General features: G+C 38.0%; 1 protein-coding gene across 2 annotated transcripts in view; it reads right to left on the bottom strand.

The window, feature by feature from the left end:
• Nucleotides 1-21,118, bottom strand: part of Ctnna2 (catenin alpha 2) — a 1,034,505-nt gene that overhangs the window by 50,775 nt on the left and 962,612 nt on the right. For both annotated transcript variants that reach the window (XM_051202772.1, XM_051202773.1), the window contains exons 13-14: nt 18,838-18,989; nt 7,505-7,618 (exon numbers count right to left, since the gene is read on the bottom strand). In XM_051202772.1, coding sequence (XP_051058729.1) covers nt 7,505-7,618; nt 18,838-18,989 — 266 coding nt within the window. The remainder of the gene's footprint in view (nt 1-7,504; nt 7,619-18,837; nt 18,990-21,118) is intronic.

Below are 21,118 nucleotides of genomic sequence, written 5' to 3'. Positions count from 1 at the left end.
AAAACCTTCTGTTGCTGGGAAGGAAAGGAATTTTAAACAATATTTGCGCATCCAAGTAGTGTGGGATGGAAAGACCTTTTTTTTTTTTTTTTTTTTTTTTTTTGAGTAAAAAATGAAAACAATCGAAAACTGACATACAAACAAGAAAATTATTCCCTTATTAGGAAATTTAGGGGATAGAGTCCTCCATGCCAACCTTCTTCCCCCATCTTCCTGGATGACCATAGCTCTTTGGAGAGCATTTGAATGCATTGTAGGCATTGAAATGGAAGTTCAGACTGCTATCCCATATCCGAGATGCTTATACAAACATCATTTAGACTTGGGAGCATGTCCCTAACCCAAAACTCCCAGATACTAAGAAAAAAAATGTGAAGCTTAACATCAATATCCTGTGTGTTTCAAGTGTCAGAGCATTTAGGTGCTCAGATTTTCAGAGATTGGGGCTGCTGGAGCTGAACGAGACTGGAAAGCAAAGGTTGATTTGCAGAAGTTGCTGGGTAAGGGAATGTGGAAGAAAGTGAAGAAGTCTTCTTGCTGTTTCACAGACTCTTCATTTGCAAATTTGCTGATTCTTTTAAATATATTTGTAAACCCCAAATCAATACTTGCAATCCAGTCACTTGCAAATGGATGCAAGAGGCACAAAACTCTGAGTCACCAATGTGTGCATTCCCAGATGATGTGGAAGGAAGTCATCCTCTGTCTTCAATCAGCTCTCCAACTGGAAACAAGTGTCCATTTTTCCTTCCACTTAGTGCTACATTTTTCATATTGTTGTGCTGTTTGTAGTGGTGATACCCCCATGCAAAAATAGTTCCTAGGAATGGTGTCAAGTGTCCCTAAGCACAAGAAGGCTATTATTTGTCTCTTGGAAAAAACACATGAGCTAGATAGGCTTTGTGGAGTCATGCATTAGTGTTGTTTGCCTTGTGTTCAATGTCACTGATCAACAATATAACGTACTTGTACAGAAACACTCTTGAAATATGGTAATGTGTTGATGGGGTGAAGAAAACACAGTGTAATTTACATATCCCTGTATTTCTCCTTCAAACAAGAATTAGGTAATTGCTTATTTAAATACTTATGAGTGACTTATAGAACATAACTACTATAAGAATCAAACTTGTTGTTTAAGCACCATTTTTGTAGCATGTTCCAAGTGAAATGTGTGACATTCTCCCATGACCACCTACAAAATGATCCACAGACCTGGCCTTTGGATAGCTCTTCAGCTTCTTAGTTTTGGGACACATGAATTCTCCAAAGAGAGACCACAGCTGTGTGACTGGGGGATCTAGTGTTTGTATCATGAGCAATTGAAGCTATTTGAAATGCCTGTTTAGTTCACAGAAAGAAGTGAAAGGAAGTTGTTCCTGTTAGCGCCATCTGCCCAGTTGATACAGCCTAAAGTCCTCTGGCTAAGTAGATTCTCAGCTGAAGAACTGCCTGAATGATATTGGCCTGTAAGCATGCTGTGTGTGTGGGGGGGGGGGAAGGGTGAGTTTATCTGGATAACTGATGTAGAAAGTTCCAAACAAGTGTGGGTGACACCATCCCTAGCTAAGTGGTTCACAATGGATAAGAGAACTATCTGAGCATAAGCCTGTTAAAGGGCCAACTAGCAAGCAGCCTCTTCCATGGCTTTCGCTGTACTTAGTTGTGGAGTGAGTTTATTGGTCATTCATAGCAAGTGAAGAATAGCAAACAGGACTGCCTCCAAGTCCCTGCCCTGACTCCCTCAGTGATGGGATGGGCTGGGATGAGAAGTTGTAAGCCAAACAAACCTTTACCTCCCCTAAGGTGCCTTTAGCCAGTGTTTTATCACAACGTCATGAAGCAAATTAGAAGCCAACGTTGTGCTATGTGTACACTGCTCTGGCTTTATTTCTGTCATTAGATTGCTTTCTAATAAGGGTAAGTATACCCTTATCATAGTAAAAACAAAGAACTTGTAGTCTCAGGGCCTGCATGACTACAGATAAATATAATACACATACAGTTTCTTACAAACCTACATGTTTCTGAGATTTATGTGCACCAAGTAATTTAATCTATATAACTATCCTAACACAAGCATCCATATTTAATAACGATACTACCAAGTCCCAGGTAGATTAATTAAATCCCTAATATGAGACAATGTACAACGTGCAGAATGAAAGCTCAACCAACACAATAGGCCAACAACAATCTTCACAACTGTATACCAGAACATCGCCATACAGCCATATATAATTTGTATGAAGTCTTCAGCCCACTGGTGCAAAGGCAGTTTTTGAAAGCCTGGTTCTGCCTACCAAGCCATGTACCCTCATGCTAAAGTCCCATAGGCTAAAGAAATGTTAGTTTGGACTCGTGGGAACCGGGATGGTGTACCTTCTCACAGACTCACACCCAGTAAATGTCCTTGCGTACCTACATGGCATCTTAGAGAGTGTCTATACATTCAAACAAACTTTAATGTATGCTGAAATACATACAGGATGGGTTTCTGTGTTTGCATAAAGTAGAATCAAGACTGATAGAAGTATGCTAGTTATGTTTGGAAATTTCACGTTTGGAAACATTTTAAAGTACTTCTACCAATTTAAGATTCATAGTATACTGGTACACAAAGAGCCTTGATAAACTTTTATTTGTAGTTCCACGCTAAAAAGAAGATCTTGAACTTCTCATTTGGCGTCAGCAGACAGAAATCAAATACATACTTTTTTTCCTGAAGTACTCTATCTCCTTGATTCACCCAGCTTCTTCACACAAAAGAGATACTTGTGTTTTATTTAGGCAGCACAAGTCCTAGGGACAATTATTGAATTTGCTCACTGGCTGCCTCTCTATTAAAAAAAAAAAAAAAAAAAAAAAAAAAAAAAAAAAACCAGCAGGACCACTAGCAGACTGCAGACTGTACATTCAGGACCCAAGTGGGAAACAATATACTAAATTTCATCCACAAAACAGCAAACTGTATGCACTGGAGGGTGGACACCTTTCTGTCAACTATAAATTTGAATCTCCTTTGTTTAAATTAGCATTTAAATATCAATGGCCTTGGTTTTCTTTCTAATTTTGTTTTGTTGTTGTTTGTTTGTTTGTTTTTGTTTTCTTTTTAAGACAGGTCTTACTATCTAGGCCTGACTAGGCTGGAACCCACCGTACTGACTAGGTTTTACTTGAACTCACAAAGATTATTGCCTCTGCCTCTCCAGTGCAGGAACTGAAAGTATGTGCACCATACCTGATAAGCTCTAATTTTCATAATCAATTTATTTTATTTTGCTGTTAATTTTTTGTATGTATGTGTCCGGGTGCAGCTTTATACTATTTTCATTTTACAGAAGTTCCTCCAGAGGTCAGGGATGGTACTGGGTCCTTCTGAGTTCCAGAAGCTTGTGGGCATCCAACATGGGTGTGGGCAACTGAACTCAAGTCCTCTGGAAGAGTAGCAAATATTCTTAATGGAGTGTCCACCTCTCTATCTCTCCAGCCCCTTGCTCCTTAATTTACATTGCTGCCCCATCTCTGATTCCCAGAACTGCTTGCCAAAAGTATAGCCCTTGACTTCCAGCTCAGAACAGAAGCTCAGTGTCCTCTGACAGATCGCTTGAACATCTTCCTGCTCAAAGCATCAATATCATTCAAGAGAAGTCACCAGAAATGACAGGCATTTTCTGAGGATACATTCCAGAGAAAAGACTGGCCCCCTTCAAAGCAGATTTGCAAGGGAGGGAGGTTATTTTGACTGGAGGGGTGCTGGATCCGCATAATGCATTTAATGGGGTGTGACTGGAGTGCAAGTGTCATTACATTTGCCTCTGCTGCTGTGTAGATGTCGATGAGCTCAAGGCTTTTCTTGAATATTCTTAAAATGCTCTTGGCTTTTAAAAATTCATTATTGACCTTTTCTGAAACTGGAATTTAAAAAAAGGTTATCTATAAACAGTAGATCACAACTGCAAAATTTGCAAGTTAATCAAATTAAAATTCAACACATGAGTTTTAATTAGGTCTTATCAATGTAACTCAGCATTTTGAAATGTTAACACATTAAAGCCATTCTAGGTAGAAAAAGTAATAGAAGGCTGGCTACATTAAAATAAAATTCAATGTGAAATATATAACATATAATTGTTCATTCTTTCAGACTAAGGCAACATGAGAAAAATTATTTCCATGGCCGGGGGAAAGAAGACAATCAGCTTTCCTGTTCCTGTGATATGATCACCAGAAGCTCTTGCTAGTTTCTGTAACCTCAATCCATACCACACACACACAGTCCCCCAGGATGTGCGTCTAGCTTATGTGGGTTCCACTGAGACCATCAGAGCCCAGAATCCACAAGGACCATTGTCCCAGGTTCCCTGTCCTTGCTCTGAACAATAATTTATTTTTTTGTAATTAATAAATTCTTCCTATTGAGTTCAAAGTGCATGTATTGATATAAAGTAGCAGCCATTCAAAGGGATCAAAACTCTTCAAACTAAATCTCCAGGTATGTGTTCCAATGTCCACCTTTAAAATGCAAGAGTCCCTGAACTGGCAAGAATCTTTCTGAGGCAAAGAACAGAATTCATTACAAGGGCTGCAAGTGCAAGAAAATTTAGGAAAGAGATGAAAACTGAAGGAGATATTTCTCCTCACTTGACTTTAAAGCTGATTAATCAATGTAAATAGTTAAGCAGCTGAGTACTTTGACCTCCAGTCTTACTATTTGAATGGGAAAACTGAGATATTCTGTTCATCGATGCAAGCAAACCCTCCCATGATACTTGCTTGAATAATCCAGTTCTTCAATGTTGAATCATCTGGTTGGGAAGTTACCAAAGACACTGCCATTTTCATCACAATGGAACAATACATACAGTGATGTAGGACAAAATCTGGAAAATGTTTAGTAATGCAGCTCCTCTAATGTCACTGTGGCATAGAAATCTAGGTCTATCACTATGATCGTAACTTTTAATTACCAGCCTGACATACCTATCATTACTTTGGAAAAGGTTTCTCAATGAAGGACTGTCTAGTTGTTAGATCAAATTGGCCTGTGTGCATGCTTCCATGTATCCATTGAGAAAGCAAGGCCCAGCCTCAAAGTGGGCTGCACCTGGTTTTGGGACCCAGACTGTAGAAGAGTATAGAAACTGGGTGGTCACTAGACATGTATACATTTATTTTCTCTCTGCTCTTAACTGTGGATGTGACTAATAACTTCAGTGTCCTGCCTTAACTGTCACACAAAGTTTGGACTGTCACTTAGAAAGACTTAAAAGAAACCTTTTCCCCTCTAAGTTGCATTTTTGTCAAGTATTTTCTTATAGTAACAGAAGGGAAACCAGGAGATAAAGTGATGCCAGGAGTGGAGCTCAAACTTGCCCTCTGACATACACAGTGAGTGTATGTGCCAGTACACATACACATACTATAACCATACCTATGCACAGCCCTGTGAACCCTGAACAAAAGCAGCAGAAAATGCCATATAAAAGAAAAAAAAACTCCCATTATCAGTAAAGAATTCTTGGAAGACCCCACACCTGTGTCAAAACCCCACACCTCTGTCAAACATAAAGCTGACTTCTATCACAGTTCTGAGGGAAGTCAAGTGATGTCGGTTCAAAATTCAATCATCTATTGCCTTAGCCATTTGATATGCCCTGTCATTTCCTACTTAGTAGTTACAATTCTACCTTCCTGGTTGAGGCTGACATAAGAAGTAAAGCTGCTGGCTGCAAGTTAATCCAAAACATGGGACAGACCTTCAAGACAAATTAGCAAGTGGCAGATAAGACCACCTGGTTCTTATTCTCTTGGACCTTGATCATATTTCACTTGAAAATAGACACGAGAATGAAGAAATTATGATCCAAAACAACCGTGTAAATTTTATTTTCTATCTATCATCACCGACTTGATGTCTAATGTAAAACATAAAGTTTGAAAGAGAAATATATCCAGAGTCTAAGCTTGTTGAATGGGAACTCTTCGGGCCATCTTCACAAGTTGGCAATTTCAAAGCAAGATAAGGCTTACATAATGTATCTTAGTCTTTGAGGACACAAATCAGTGGTACCAGGGTTACAATCAGTCAATAATATTAACTTGGAATTGATTAGTGTTTGGATGAATTACTCAAACTTGTCCTTTGTCATTGACACACACACACAAAAAAAATGCTGGTCTTACTTAATTTTAAAGATGAATTGGCTTGATTAATTAGTTTGATGGTATGCCAACAGACAAAAGATTCTTGCTTAATGACCTTCCCAATTTTGAATGTTTTAGGGAAGATTGAAGAATCTGTGGGGAATTTTCAGTGGAGGTTCTATGCCCTTTCATACACTTTGATGTTACTATCCTACGGTCAGAAGGGACCTTCTCTTCCAAAGAAGGATAATGATCAGAGCTAGACTTTATTGAGCATCTACTATAAGGCAAGTGGTAGACTATACTACATAATGATCAAGTAATCCTCAAAAGAATGCTGTCAAGGAAGTCTATGGTTCACATCTGACAAATAATACATAGCTCTCAAAGTGCTACTAGTATTAGCTTTTATAGGCCAAAATCAAAGTAGTGTGAAATCAGGGCCAGTGTATTTTCTGTCAGTAAAGGCCTTGTCCATGCTATGCAAGCTTTCTACCAGTGGGCAACACCCATAGCCCCTGGCTATTGGCATAGGGTTTTACTATTTGACTAGGGCTACTCTTAACTCACAATTCTCTTCTCTTCCTCTCAAAATATAGTTTGTGTGCCACTATTTCATATACCATTTTGCCAGTGGTGTCTGAAGTATTACCTCTGTGTTTCTACCAAACTGCATGTGTATGTTCTCATTCATTTGACTTTAGAACAAAGATATTGAGGTCTATATTATCTTAAGGAAACTAGGTTTTAGGTACCTTCATTTTGAATACCACACTTCTTTTTATTTTAGTTCTCTTAATTTCAGTCTCTTAACTTGTTGTTTTCTACTTGGCTTTCACAATTCCTATTTTTGGCCCACCTGTGGGATGTTCATTGTACTACTTGTGCTATGAACCAGGCCATCAACTGTTCATGTGCTTGACAAATCTATTCTACTTTGGTGTTTGATTCATCCCTTAAACTCAAAACTCATGAATGTTTGTGAAACTTCTTTCTATCACTTAGCAAAAGACTTGGCCATGGGAACGAGTAAGCATAAGGGAGAAACAACAATTTTTAATACCCTCAAGTCAACGTCATCTCTGCTATCATATTTACCCAAGACTGACACAATTATCAAGCCGGTAACAAAGAATTCTAATTCTTCATTTGCTGGAAGGGTTAAAAGGAATTGGAAGCAGTGGTGGTTCCTACCACTACAAACAATGTGCCTTGCCACAGACCACCCAAGTAATAGCCCAAACTTCTGAACCAAAGACATCTGGGCTCCCAACACCAGTAATTCAGAAATTTCCTGAAGTCCCTTGTGTGAGTTTCTCTCCTGGGCAGTTATCCAAAGTGGTGAATGTCCACTTACCCGTGCACTCTGTCCAGCAATGAGCTGGTCATCCTCGGTCTGAACGCTTGTCCGACTACGCACATCATAGTCTTCTTGCTCAAAGTCCGAATCATCTTCAAGCTCCTCTGGAGTCTAAATAATAACATAAGAAGGAGAAAATTAGTACACCCTTACACACATATTTCATTTCAAAGTCTAAAAAGCCTCAAAGAAAAGAGTTTACAGAGACTACCTGTGTTCATATCATCTTCAAACACATGGGAACCCTTCAACTGAAGAATGGATAAAGAAGATGTTGTACATTTACACAATGGAGTATCACTCAGCTGTTAAAAGCAATGACATCATGAAATTCAAAGGGAAATGAATGGAATTACAAATAAAAATCATCCTGGGTGATATAATTCAGAACCAGAAAGATAAACATGGTATGTGGTATGTATTCACATATAAACAGAAATTAGCTTTAAAGGATATCCATGATACAGTTCACAGACCCAGAGAGGCTAGGTAAAAAGGAGTACCCAAGGAGGTTACTCAGATCTTCTTGGCAGGGGTGAGGGGTGGGGAATGACTGGTCTACTGTAATACCCATACCCTGCTAGTGAGCCCATCACTGACAGTGCCTGAAGTACTGAGACCCAGAGGCTAGATGGCCCAGAGACCTAGGATAGAATCAAACATAACTGGAGTAAAACATGTCAATATAATGTTGCCCAACAATATTATGCTACACTCATAGATTGGTGCCTAACCCAATAGTAATCAGAGAGGCTTCAACTAGCAACTGGTAGAAACAGATGCAAAGACCCACAGGCAAACATTGGGCTGAGTAAGGAGAATCCTGTTAAAGAGAGGTAGGGAGGATTTAAAACCCAGAGGAGTCGAGGACATTACAAGAAAACCCACAGAATCCGCTAACTTCTACTCATAGAGGCTCACAGAGACTGAACTGACTCCCAGAGAGCCTGCATGGGACTGACCAAGGATGTCTGCAGATTTGTGACAGCTGTGTAACTTGGTCTTCTTGTGAATCCTAGCAGTGGGAGCAGGGACTGTCTCTGACTCTTTTATTGGCTTTTGGGACCCCATTACTCATACTTGGTTGCCTTGTCTGGCCTTAATCCAAGGTGAGATGTTTAGTCTTGCTGAAACTTGATATCCCATGTTTTGTTGACATCCATGGGAGCCCAGGCATTTTCTTAATAGACAAAGAGGAGAATTGGATGGAAAGAGGAGTGGGAAGAGGGGAAGAGAAGGGTGAGGGAAATTATAATCTGGATGTAAAATAAAATAAATAAATAAAACTAAAGAAAAAAAAAGAAGAGTGTATCCTTCAGTGTTTTGGTAGAATATTCTATAGATATATTAAATACATTTGATATAATGTCATTTACCTTCTGAGTTTTCCTAATTAGTTTTTGTCTGAGGACATGATTGTTGAAGTCACTCACTACCACGATGTTGGTGCCAATTTATGATTTTTAGATCTGATAAGATTTCTTTTGAGAAATTGGGTAACAAAATGCTCGATTTAAAAACATTCGGAACGTAATATCTTCTCTGTGGATTTTTCCTTTAATGAGTATCACTTCTGATTAGAATTGGTTTGAGATTTTTCTTATCTGTAGTGCAATAGCTACATTTTCTTGTTTCTTTGCTAAGTCACTATGTATAAATTTCATCCTTTAACCTTAGGTGTTGTCTGGTGGTGGTGGTGAGATGTGTTTGTTAGAAGCAGCAAATAAAACTTTCATTTATTTTATTTCCTCTGACAAACAACAAATCTAAGTTTGACATCTAACATGAGATGGCATCAAATTCAAGCAAGAGGATACTTGTATAACATCCGTGTCTATTTTAAGATAGAAATTAATGATCCTCAACAACATTTGTAGCATGTTTTATCTCTAACATCATTTTTATCTAATTTAGTTCTTCTTTTCTCAATAAGCAAAATGAGAAATGATCTCTGTGCCAGTGACTAGACTCCATGAAATACTATGTTTGCTTACTAAGACATGAGATAGGAAGAGTACATTTCAGACTACACATTGAGGCCTTCCTGAGTATAGACTGCTTTGTGGCCCTGAGCATATCATCTGGCCATCTGATATCTCTGAGTTTTAGACCCTTCTCTATAAATTGGTCTTTTTCACTGTGGCCACATTTAAGTGAGTGTGTGTGTGTGTGTGTGTGTGTGTGTGTGTGTGTGTGTGTGTGCATGTAAACAAATATTGCTGTATATATGGCTAAGGAAAATCGGGTAGAAAAAAATTCAATAACACATTCTATGAATTTGATTTAGTAACAGAAACAAAATTTGGATCTAAGCAACCAAGTATATCTGACCCCAACTGCAAAGGTCTTTGGTTTCTGTTATTTGTATGTTCACAAACAAATAATGTGGCATAGAGGTGATAAAGTTAGATTAAGATCATTCCAAACAATTAAAGTCTGTGTTAGAGATAGATAAGGAAGAATCCATAAGCCAACCAATAAAAGCCTTCTCTTCTTTATAGGTAGACAGCATGTATTAAGGGTTTACCACATAGTTTGAGTGCCACACAAACTAAAAAAAAAGTTTATTCATACTCCTTTGAGGTAGACAGTATATTTTTCTTTGGCTGGCTTTTGTTTCTTCTCTTTTAACCATTTTTCAGGAAGGAGACTGAGGAATAAGAGGTACTGCATCTGCTTGAAGCTTTCTAGATAGGCAATTTGAAGTACGCACTTAAGTCTATCACAAGCTGCACACTAGAAGATGATCCCTCCACGAGGTGATGTGGCTGGTGCACCCAATGAAAGGGAGGCTTCTGTTCAGCTTTCCTCTACAAACTGCCTCTTGCTATGTAGGAGCAATATCTGTCTTTCAGTAGAAATTCCCAGGGGTCCCTCTTTCAATAGAGATGTACAAGTGTAACATCAGTGCTGATGACACCTGTGCTCATTTCCTCGTTTTCATTGTGCTGATTTCCTTGGCTTCTCTAGTCTGATTTATCAGGTGCAGTTACTGATGTACTTACTGATGTAGCCTTGCGATTGGTCAGACAGGCATAAAATGGGGTTGTTCATGCCAGCATTGCATTATGACCGCTGATTTTCCATATTTGGGCATAAAAAAAATCTTGGTTTTCCTTCTCTCTGGCACATGAACCTCATTAACATTCGCTCAGTCATCTACAGATGCTCAATTCTGTTTCATAGCAATAGGAAAAGTGGTTTCCGATATTCCTTCTGTCAATTAGAGTAGGGGTGAGAGAGGCCCTGGTTTAAATAACTGATAATGTGTTTCCCGTGGACAAGAGCGATGTTCTGAGATCCTCCTCACTCTGGAATGGACTGTGAAACAATCGCATCAAGTTGGTAAATTTTCCTGACAGATGAGATGACAAGATTGCAAATGCTTTCATCACTGCTTCTTACAAGGGACAGAAAAGAAATGGAACGCCTCACCCAAGAGAAAGAGGCAGCATACGCGAGGGCCTGTAGGACTGTGCCCAAACGCTGGAGTGACCTGGCCATTTATACAGTCATTATAGAGTCAATCGCGAGCCTCACCTAGCAGAGAAATGCTAATGCTAAATGACTCTGAGATTGATGTAAATGACTATAGCCAGGAAGCAAAATTAGAGAGAGGGGGGATGGAGGGAGGGATAAAGAGCGAGAAATGAAAATGATATTAGCCTGAGGGACGGACTATAGTGAGAAGATGGTTTGGTTGAAAAAGCCTTTGCCAATCAAACAGGACTTAATTTGGAACTCTGGCATCCCCATATCCATGGCTTTTGAGGTTTGCTTCACAGGTGGGAATTTATACCCGGGGATGAAAATCTGGCCCAAAGGCCATACATAACTGGGCCTGTTAAAGGCCCTAGAGGAGGACCTACCATTGTGTCACTAAAGAGCTGAGTTATCAAAATGCATTTTCAATGTTTATATCTATATCCACAGCCTTATGCTGCTGTCAGTCTCAGCTAGAGTCGCTGGATTTTGCAGTGTAGGGGACTAATCCACAGACCAGTAACTGGGCAAACTCCTGAGGATGAAAGACTGTGAGAACTAAGCCTCAGGTGGAACCCGCTTTTCCCCATCCAAGGCATAGGGACATAAAGAAGAGAGGGTGGGACAAATGTAAGAGCTGGAGGATGGGGGAAGCTTTGTGAAAGGCTGTCTTCTGGATGGGTGGGGCCGTTGCACCCAGGAAAGCATAGCAGCTATGCTTGTCTACACAGGACGTACACAAGATCAACCCTTAAAGGGGGAAGGATGCCAAGGCCTACTGAAAGTGGAGGAGGTACTGGTAACTGCTGAGGGGATGGGAATCACTCTTTTTCCTTTGGGAATAGGACAAATGGTGAGGTCCCTGTGCCCCAGTAAATGGCCACACATGCCCATATAATCAGCTCTAATTGGAATCAAGGGATGAGGAGGAGGAGGAAGAGGAGAACATGCGGTTTGGAGGGAGGTATGTTGAGGGGAGCTGGAGAGGAGGAGCTGCAGGGAGGTAGTCATTGTATATCTAAACAAAATCTCCTTATGTGTGTAAGAAATTTTCAAGGAATAAGTGAAAACATTACTTTTAAAACCTGGTTTTAGGTGTGTAAATCTACAACCCAAACACTGGGGATGTGGAGGCAGGAGGATCCTAGAGCTTGCTGCCTGGCCAATCTAGCCTAGATTAAAAAGCTTTGGATTCAGTGAGAGACTTTGTCTCAAAAAATAAAATAAAGAGCAATAGAGGAAGACAGCTGTGGCCAACCTGTGGTCAACAAGTATGTGTACCAGTTACAAACCACATACAGATACCACACACACACACACACACACACACAATCAAATGAAGTAAAAACTGTCTATGTGAATCCAGGGATCCATTCAGAAGCTACAAGTCTTTGGAAAGTCACTCAGTTTTGTTGTATTGATGTCTCCATAGTGATATCATAAAACAATTATTATCATTGTCATTTTCCTGCTGACCTCAGAGGACTCCTAAGAAAACTATAAAAATGAACAAATACATAAATGACAGTGGTAATTAGTATGTTTAATAAAACATAACAACTACTAACAATAATAGCACTAACAGCAGTCATCATCATTTAACAAACACTATGGGACAGTCAACTCAGGATTCAATTCCTACAACTCAATGAAATAAATGTGATCCCTATTTTATAGATGTATGAAGTGTCTCAAGAGTCTTTGTAATGGTTTAACTGTCAATTTGACATAACCTAGAATCAAAGGGAAAGAATCTTAATGAGATAAAATCTAGATTAGGTTAGAAATTGTCTTAATTAGTTGATATAAGAAGACCCATCTCATGGTAGGTGACACCATTATCCAAGCAAGAGGTTCTGAACATTGTAAGCCAAGAGAAAGTTAGTACAGGTAAGAAAGTAAGCTAACCTCTGCTTACTTCAGATGTGACTGCTACTTAAGTTCCTGTATTGACTTCCCTTCACTAATAGACTATAACATGATATTTAAGCCACTTAACCCTTTTCTCCCCGAAGTTACCTCTTGTCAGAATATTTTATCACAAAGACGTAAATGAAATTAGAGCAGCCTTCAAGCAAAATTTCTGAGGTGTCCCCATTAGCAACTGGCAGAATGGAGAACAAGTTGAAGAACTCATGATCTTAGTGATCACAAATAGCACAGGCAAATAGATGAGCGGGAAATGTTTTTGTGTATCTTAAACAAGATCAAACACATACAGGCTGCTGGTGTAAAAAGTTCTGTGCATTAACAGTCTGCTGACTTATTTTTCTGTTGTGCAAGGACCTCCACAAACTAAAGATGACATGGTAAACTATAGATGATGTGGAAGTAGTCCTAAAAGAATAAAAGATAAATTATTAGATAAACTTTTAAGATCAAGACTTTAAAGTGTGTGTTTCACTTAATGGAAGATAGAGACTTGGGGGATCAAGTTTCAATTACACAACCTGTTATTTTGAGGAAGGAATTTTCACTACAACCAAAACACCATGTTAGGCAAAGTACTGGATTCCTGGGTCTCCTAGTGTGCATCTACTGGATTGTGAGCATGAAAATTTTGTGTATAATGTTTCTGACCTGTTATCTCCCCAAATCTGTTTTCTAAGCCTATGAGTAACAAGTGCCTATTACAGAGGCCAAAGAATGTCTTGTACTGTATGTTCTCCAGAGATACACCAGGTGTCAGCTTCAGGGTTCTGGTGCTTAGAATTGTTTCACTTGTACATATGAGGAAAGTATATTAAGTACCTTTTATAAACATTTCAAGTTCATATGAAAGTTTCATTGAAAGAAAAGAGGGAAAAATACAGGTTAAGTAGATATTTTTGGTAATTTACAAGAAATAACTTCCCAAGAGATCTATATTAAAGTTGTTTTCAAAAACAAAAGAAAAAAAGAAAAACTAAAATTATAAAATTAGATATCTAAAGTCCATATTTAAAAAAAAAAAACAACAAACCTCTCCCTGGTTGAGACTAATTAGCCATGGGTTAGCAGGAGAATCTCATAAGTGATTTTTCCACTGAGCACAGGGACTCTTGGGTCCCATTCTGTATTTGCACCAGAGTTGTCAGAGAAATCGCATTCAGATCTGAGATTGATCATGTCAAGATCTTATACAGAAGCCTCCAATGGCTCCCATGTCATCTGTGAGAGTTTTCGGTTTCCAGTTTTCTAACTGGACCAATTACAAAAGTTATCCCTCTGAAAACAGCAGGCTCTGTTCAACATGCTATGACTCATTCCAACCTTCTCTCCATAAAATCTGTGTTCACCTTGAGTACTTTCTCCCTTGAACATGTTTGTTTATTCTTTGTAAACAAAGAAAAATTTCTCTTTGCTTACCTATATATTTGGGGTAGATCTAACACTATGGGACATCTCATAACCCATTAAAAAGAGCATAATAAATCATTTCCCATTGACGGTGTTAGGGAAACAATGCCAGGGTCTACTCAGGACTGTGATTAGCTGGCACAAAGTAAAACAAGACACGTAAGTAGGCTTCTACCTTTCATTTGTTGGTTATGAGAACTATTTTGACTCTAACTGCTTAAAATGTAATATTATTGACTTCTCTAGTGAATTCTATATTATTTACTAACTTGAAGAAAGTTCAAATGAGCAGGATGATGAAAAGAAAATTTTGAGGGGACTTACTAAGTATTAGGTCTATGAATGCCTTTGACTTTAGTCATAATAATGTTTCCTCCATTTGCAGAGAAGATAATTAGCTGGCGACCCCAAATTACAACTAAACTACAAACTCCATAGTTCACTGCTTCATAGCATCCTCGTGGTCTCAATATTTTCAGTGTCTCTAGTCTGAGCAATAATAAAATAAAGTAAAAAAAATAAAACCCCTCTAAGAGTTCTGTTAATTAAGCCCAACAAATAACCCATTTGTGTGACCTAACTTAACATTACAATACCTATTTAATTATTTGAATCAATACAGACCACACTGATTCTGAAGAGGGCATTTTATCATATGGTGAACTACATGCTCTGCTTCACAAACACACCATGACATCCACACACATGTGCCAACCTAATGGTTAAACAGTGAAGTACCGCAGCCTGTATTTCTTATAAAAGCACAACTTCCATATTACCCTCAAAAATTGAAAATATCTTAGCATGCTCCAAAGCACTTTGGTACACAGTACGGGAGAGCTATAGTGAAATACAGACTTTTATCAAACCACTATCCTAAGCCCAAGTCCTTGCTCTGTTTTGAAATCACCATACATAACTAATCAAAGGAAGGAGGCCAATTATAAATATTTGTGTAGAGATAATTATAGAAAACAATTCTTTTATCTAATGTATATATTGCAACACCAAGATACCACTAAACAATTACACTTAATTCCCAATAGTAAATCTTTATGCTTTTACTCATCATAATTTCCAAGAGTAAATTAAAAAAAGTCTTAAGTGTGTTCTTGATCACCTTTACCTGCAGCTTCCTCATTTGTTAATCTATCTCCCTACTACATCTTATTTGTAATACTATCTCCAAAATCAGTCATCTATAATTATTCCCACATACTAAAGTACATATTCCCTACTAAATTCAAACACAATGGGGCTCTCTGTCTCTTTTTTGAACACTCACACTTGAACAATTGTCCTTTTTCTTGGTCTATTTAGTACCACATTTTAGGTGGCTTTGACTCATGGTTTCTTTGTTTAATATGGCAATCTAAAGCAGTGCTTAAAGGTTGTCAAGCACTGACTGAGAACCTGCATCCCTCTATGAGTCTGTGCTGATTATTAAGAGTTTGAGAGTATAAAATCTCAGGGTTACATGCGAAGCAATGTGTCTTTAGACAAAGGCACAAATGGAAATGGGGTATATATTGATGGTTTAAGTAAAATGGAACCAAAATGTCGCAAGAATCTAACCCTAACCCTGTCTTTCACCTCAAGGCACTGACTCAATCCTAATGAAGTCATTCAGAGAGAATGCTTAAACATGACTGCTGTGGATGGGGAATGGATGTGTGATGGTCACACTGGTTTTTGTATTTATTTCTCAGATGCCTTGTGAAGATAATGATTTTGTGTGTGTGTGTGTGTGTGTGTGTGTGTGTGTGTGTGTGTGTGTCCATCACAGAGGATATATTCATAAAAAAGCAAATGAACATCAGGCTCATAAAATAAGGGGAAAGTCCTGTTCCATAGCATGTGGGTGGTCTTGGAAAGTGAGGTTGGAACCTAGGAAACACAGGCATTGTCTACATCTGAGGGCTTCGTGGAACTACCCTTGAGCTTACATCACCATTGAATATGTACTGATTGTTGAGCAGTGAGGTGATGAAGAATTTGACTCACCATGGTCCTTTCTAGTCATCCCTCATTTAAATGATTCTAAAGAGATTTATTTCTTTTGGGAAGTATAATCAGCAGTTTGGGAGGAGGTTAAACAGTCATGTCAGCTGTCCAGAAAAGCACCCCCAAGCCATTACTCTTTCTTAATCTTATACAATAGAATTTTCTAAGTTGTATAGACTTAGAAATTATATTAAACATATAGACAATAATTATATTAAAGAAGAAATCATAAAATTCCTTAAACACAAAGGAAGCCATTTGTGTGTTGAATAGATAAAGTCTTTAAAAATAGTAGTTTATGTGCACTGTACATTTCTCTTTTGCCAAATTGTAAGCATTTGTTTTTTTTTTTTTTTTTCAAAATGTTGATAGGGGAGAAATGACACTCTCTGTGATGACGATATGGCATTTTATCTAAAATTGTGGATGTTTTATGGTTCATGAGTGAAAAATGAATGAGGGCTATAAACCTCCTCAGCCTCTTAGATAAATGGTTGTCAGAAAAATGTGAAGGCTAACAAAGCAGGAAAATGGCCTAAGAGGGAATGCGTGTGTGTCTTGAGGGTTATAGTGGGGGTGAGTTCAGAACACTTGGCAAACATAACTCTCGAGGTGGGTTACCGTATTTCACAAGTTAGCACAGCATGGGGAAATGTCTTTAAAGCTCACTGTCATTTCCCGCCCTACTCTAATTCTCGTATCCTTTTTGCTCTGGCATCTTTCAGTCTCCTGAGTTTGGTCACTGACGTTCTCACCTCTCTATCTCTCACTCCCTCCTTCCCCCTCCCTCTCATGCTCCCTTGCTCTGTTCATCTTTCTCTCTTTCAGCATATGCCAAACAATAAAACCCAACCAAGGGGAGAAGAGAGCCGTCTCTCCCAGAAACTGATAATCTAAAGAAGGTAAGAGTCGTAAAAGGAAATAGTGTGATAAATACTGTATTCAAGCAGAGTCTCTTATAGGTGTTCAAGGAAGGGAGTCATTATTATGCAAAGTACATATGGGGAATGAATGGTTAGCCAAATCTTGAAAGATGGTCAGAGTGTCACAGTTATAAAAATGGGTGAATTAAAAGCAGAAGAAATTCAAGCCCCCTAAGTTCAAACTTGAACTCTATATGTTTAAGTATAATTAATATGACCTAATCAATTATACTGAATGTTATAGCCTTTGAAAATTGATTTCTTCGTCAGTTAGTTCCAGAAACAGCCCTGTAGTTTGTAATTAATAGCTCTGTAAACCTACTGGGTGCTTTAAATGAGACTGCAAATGAGGCGAAGCATCCTAAAATAGTAACATCATGGATACATCTTGCTAAAGAAAATATTATAATTTATTTCATTTACTACGCCTAAAAACTATTTTTTATTTATTAGTATAGATATTTGCCTGTCCAACTGCATGCATTCCATTTGTGTGTGTTGCCTTAAGAAGCTAGGAATGGGAATCTCATCACGTGATTAAAACAGGAATTAACAATCATCTGTGAACCACCCATTAAGGATGCTGGGAACTGAACCCAATGTCTTCTGAGAGCACAGCAAGTGCTCTTAGCCATTGAGGCATCTGTCTAGTCCCTCATATGCTATGTTTTACTCTTGAGTATATGTAATCAACTTTTTAAAATAATAAAAAATTTTAATCTCACGATTATATTCATCATTATTTGCTTGGGATGACACTACAGAAGTTTATCTCTCAAATTAATTTGAATTGATACATATTTGCTTTCAAGCATGCTTCTATGTGTGTATGTATAGTTTACTTGAAGAAAAATCTCCATTACTAATGAAATTGCTTCAACAATACTGTATTAAGTGGTTAGTAAGGTAAGAAGTCACAAACTGAAGTAAAACCTACAATGTCATAAAATATAGCAGCTAAATTGTATGAAACAAGTTACAGGTCTTAGAGATAGATTCACTCATATTTTGGATAGATAGAACAAGTTACAGATGATACAGCATTAAGTTTAAAGCCAACTATAGGTGTACCTTCTAGGTTTGCAGTACGGTTGATTATTTAGACAATAATTGTGAAAACTCATACATACTTGACATAAAAATGTAGGTAAAGAAAGCTAATGATGTAGGTGATGGGAGGAGCTTTCACATAAGATTATCTGGATATATGCATGATAAACACTAATTATGTTGTTGCTATATTAACACTACTAAGGTGAAAATGCTTCACTCCTTAACAATTCATGATTCTTGGGTAATCCTGGTATGAAGATGCTATAAGCAAAGGGCACAAATGGGAAGTAGCAGTGATCTGCCACATTATATTAAACTTAGAGAAGAAAATGTATTCCAGAATGAGCCAGAGCATAATATATCAGAACATTCAGTACTGAGTTGGGCTTGTTAGAACTCACTCATCCATTCATATGTAAAAGGCCCATATGATATGAAAGAGATCAAACATCTTCACAGATTACATTGAGCAATTAAAAGTGAAGATGACCTTAAACTTCTTGGGGATTCTCTAGACGCCTCACATACCCTGATCATCAGCACAGCCTTTCTGATGTCCCGAACACCATCATACACCAGGCGCGAGGCATCGATGAACTCATTCTCCTCAAATGGTTGAGGGACATTGGCACTCAGGGCTTCGATGGCAACCTCAACTTGTTCAGCAAAGCGTGGCATCACTGGGTAAATGAAGAAAACAACAACAGATCAGAGAGTTTTTCTTGTTGTCTATCATTCCAGTCTTTGAACAAAGTTAATGGTAGGTCTTTTGGTCCAGGTCTGAATAGGTCTGATTTAGACATCTTGTCACTTCAATAGAAGGAAGCAAACTGTTACTTCATGCAAGGTAATAGTTGAAAGAAAGAAAGAAAGAAAGAAAGAAAGAAAGAAAGAAAGAAAGAAAGAAAGGAAAGAAGGAAGGAAGAAAAGAAAATGAAACTTATGACAGCCATCCAAGATGATGCAGGATAGCAGAGGGGTATAAATTTCACATTTATTGTAACCTGAGTTGAGTTTCACTTTTGCTAACTCCCACTCATGAAAATTTACCCAAATTTTCTTAATTCGTTGAAGCATGCTTCTTTGCCTATGATAGTTGGATTCAGTATTGTAATTCACACAAAACCATCCATCTAAATTGACCTCAGAAAATATCAACAAACATCTAATTACAACCAAAAATTATAAACATATCCAGTCTATAGCAAACAATTGGATGGAAATGTGGAAATTAAGAAATAAGAAGATAAGAAAGGAGTGATGCTATGAAAGGAACATCTAAGAGAACACGGGAAATGGGACTAACTCAACAGAAAGATTATAGAAAAGATCAACAAGCTTAAGGAAATTTGTCCTATTTTATCAGTATCACCTTGGTATGCATGGTAAGTTCCTGAAAGGCTGATACCTCCTTCTCATGGAACAAATTTATGTACACACACACACACACACACACACACACACACACACACACACACACACACACACAAGGGAAAGCTGTCTGGAATATCTGGACTATTTCTACAGATTCTGGAAAAGAAAATGGTGCTGACTTTTTGACTCTTAAAAATCATAATTCAATTTTCAAAGCAGTTATCACATAGCAACCCATTCCTATGGCAGGTGGAAGCCAAAAGCACAACTCACTTTATTTACAAGAACAATAAAATAGAAGCATCATTTGTCTGCATCCATTTCACGTTTTTCATGCCTGGTTCATCTTTATTCTCATTTTCACCCTCTTGGATACTTTCACATTCATTTTAATCCCTGGTGTGAGAAATTCTGCTCTATTACTCTCTGGGATCAGAGTTCCCAAGGCACACAATTCCTAGAGAAATGCACTTGTACTAGAAAAAGTTTAATGATTTTATTTAGAATGAGAGGAGAGATGGGGGCATAAACGTTCTTGCAACAAGAACTATCAAAACCAAGGTGTGAATTGGGCAATTGCCATTTCTCACGTAAATAACGAGGATTAGTGAGTGCTCTATACCACCTGAGCTTTTCCACAGAGCCACTGAGATGCATCTACATGGAACCGATGGATTCTGGGGCCATTTAGTTCTATTACTATAACTGTGAATTGAAACTGAAGTGATTGGCATTTTAATTATCCTCATTTGGTCAATAAAAATGCATGTATGTATCAGAACATCACACTATGCCCCATAAATATGCATAATTATCCCATGTCAACTCAACATAAAACTCTATAAGACCTTTTATTTCTATTGCCTAGACATTAAACCTGTGTTCTTTCAGCTACCCCTCTGTGTTGAGGATGAACAGTTTATGGAACTGAAAAATGCAGATAATTGGAATTGACCTTGTTGAGTATGAGAATATTTTTGTACGTATTTGACATTTAGAAATGAATGTTTTACTTAAATAAAACCATAACTTTCTTTGGCAGAAAGTTCGAGTTACACTGATTCCACTTTATTTGATATTTAAACTGGCAATGTTTGTGATTATAGATGACTTTACGGATTTATATTCAGCTGCCAGTCGTACTTAGGCATATAAAATTTCCCTCATTTTCAGGATGGTAAAATTGCTTTGTGGGAAAAGGCACCTCCTGCCAGGCTTGACAAAACTCAAGTTTAAGTCACAGGACTTACATAGTAGAAGGAGAAAAGCAGTTCTTGCAAGCTGCCCTCTAACCTCCACATACATGTTGTAGCATGTGCATGTACAGACATGCACACAATAAAGAATACATAAGATATAATTTTTAAAATCCATTACTCTATTACATCTCTGATGAAAATTCAGAACTGTTACATGTAAGTAGGATACATACTAC

The sequence above is a fragment of the Phodopus roborovskii genome, unplaced genomic scaffold (genome assembly GCF_943737965.1).
Source record: "Phodopus roborovskii unplaced genomic scaffold, PHOROB, whole genome shotgun sequence".
Lineage (NCBI taxonomy): Eukaryota > Metazoa > Chordata > Mammalia > Rodentia > Cricetidae > Phodopus > Phodopus roborovskii.
The sequence above is the reverse complement of the archived record's forward strand: the minus strand, read 5'-3'. Positions and strand labels throughout refer to the sequence as shown.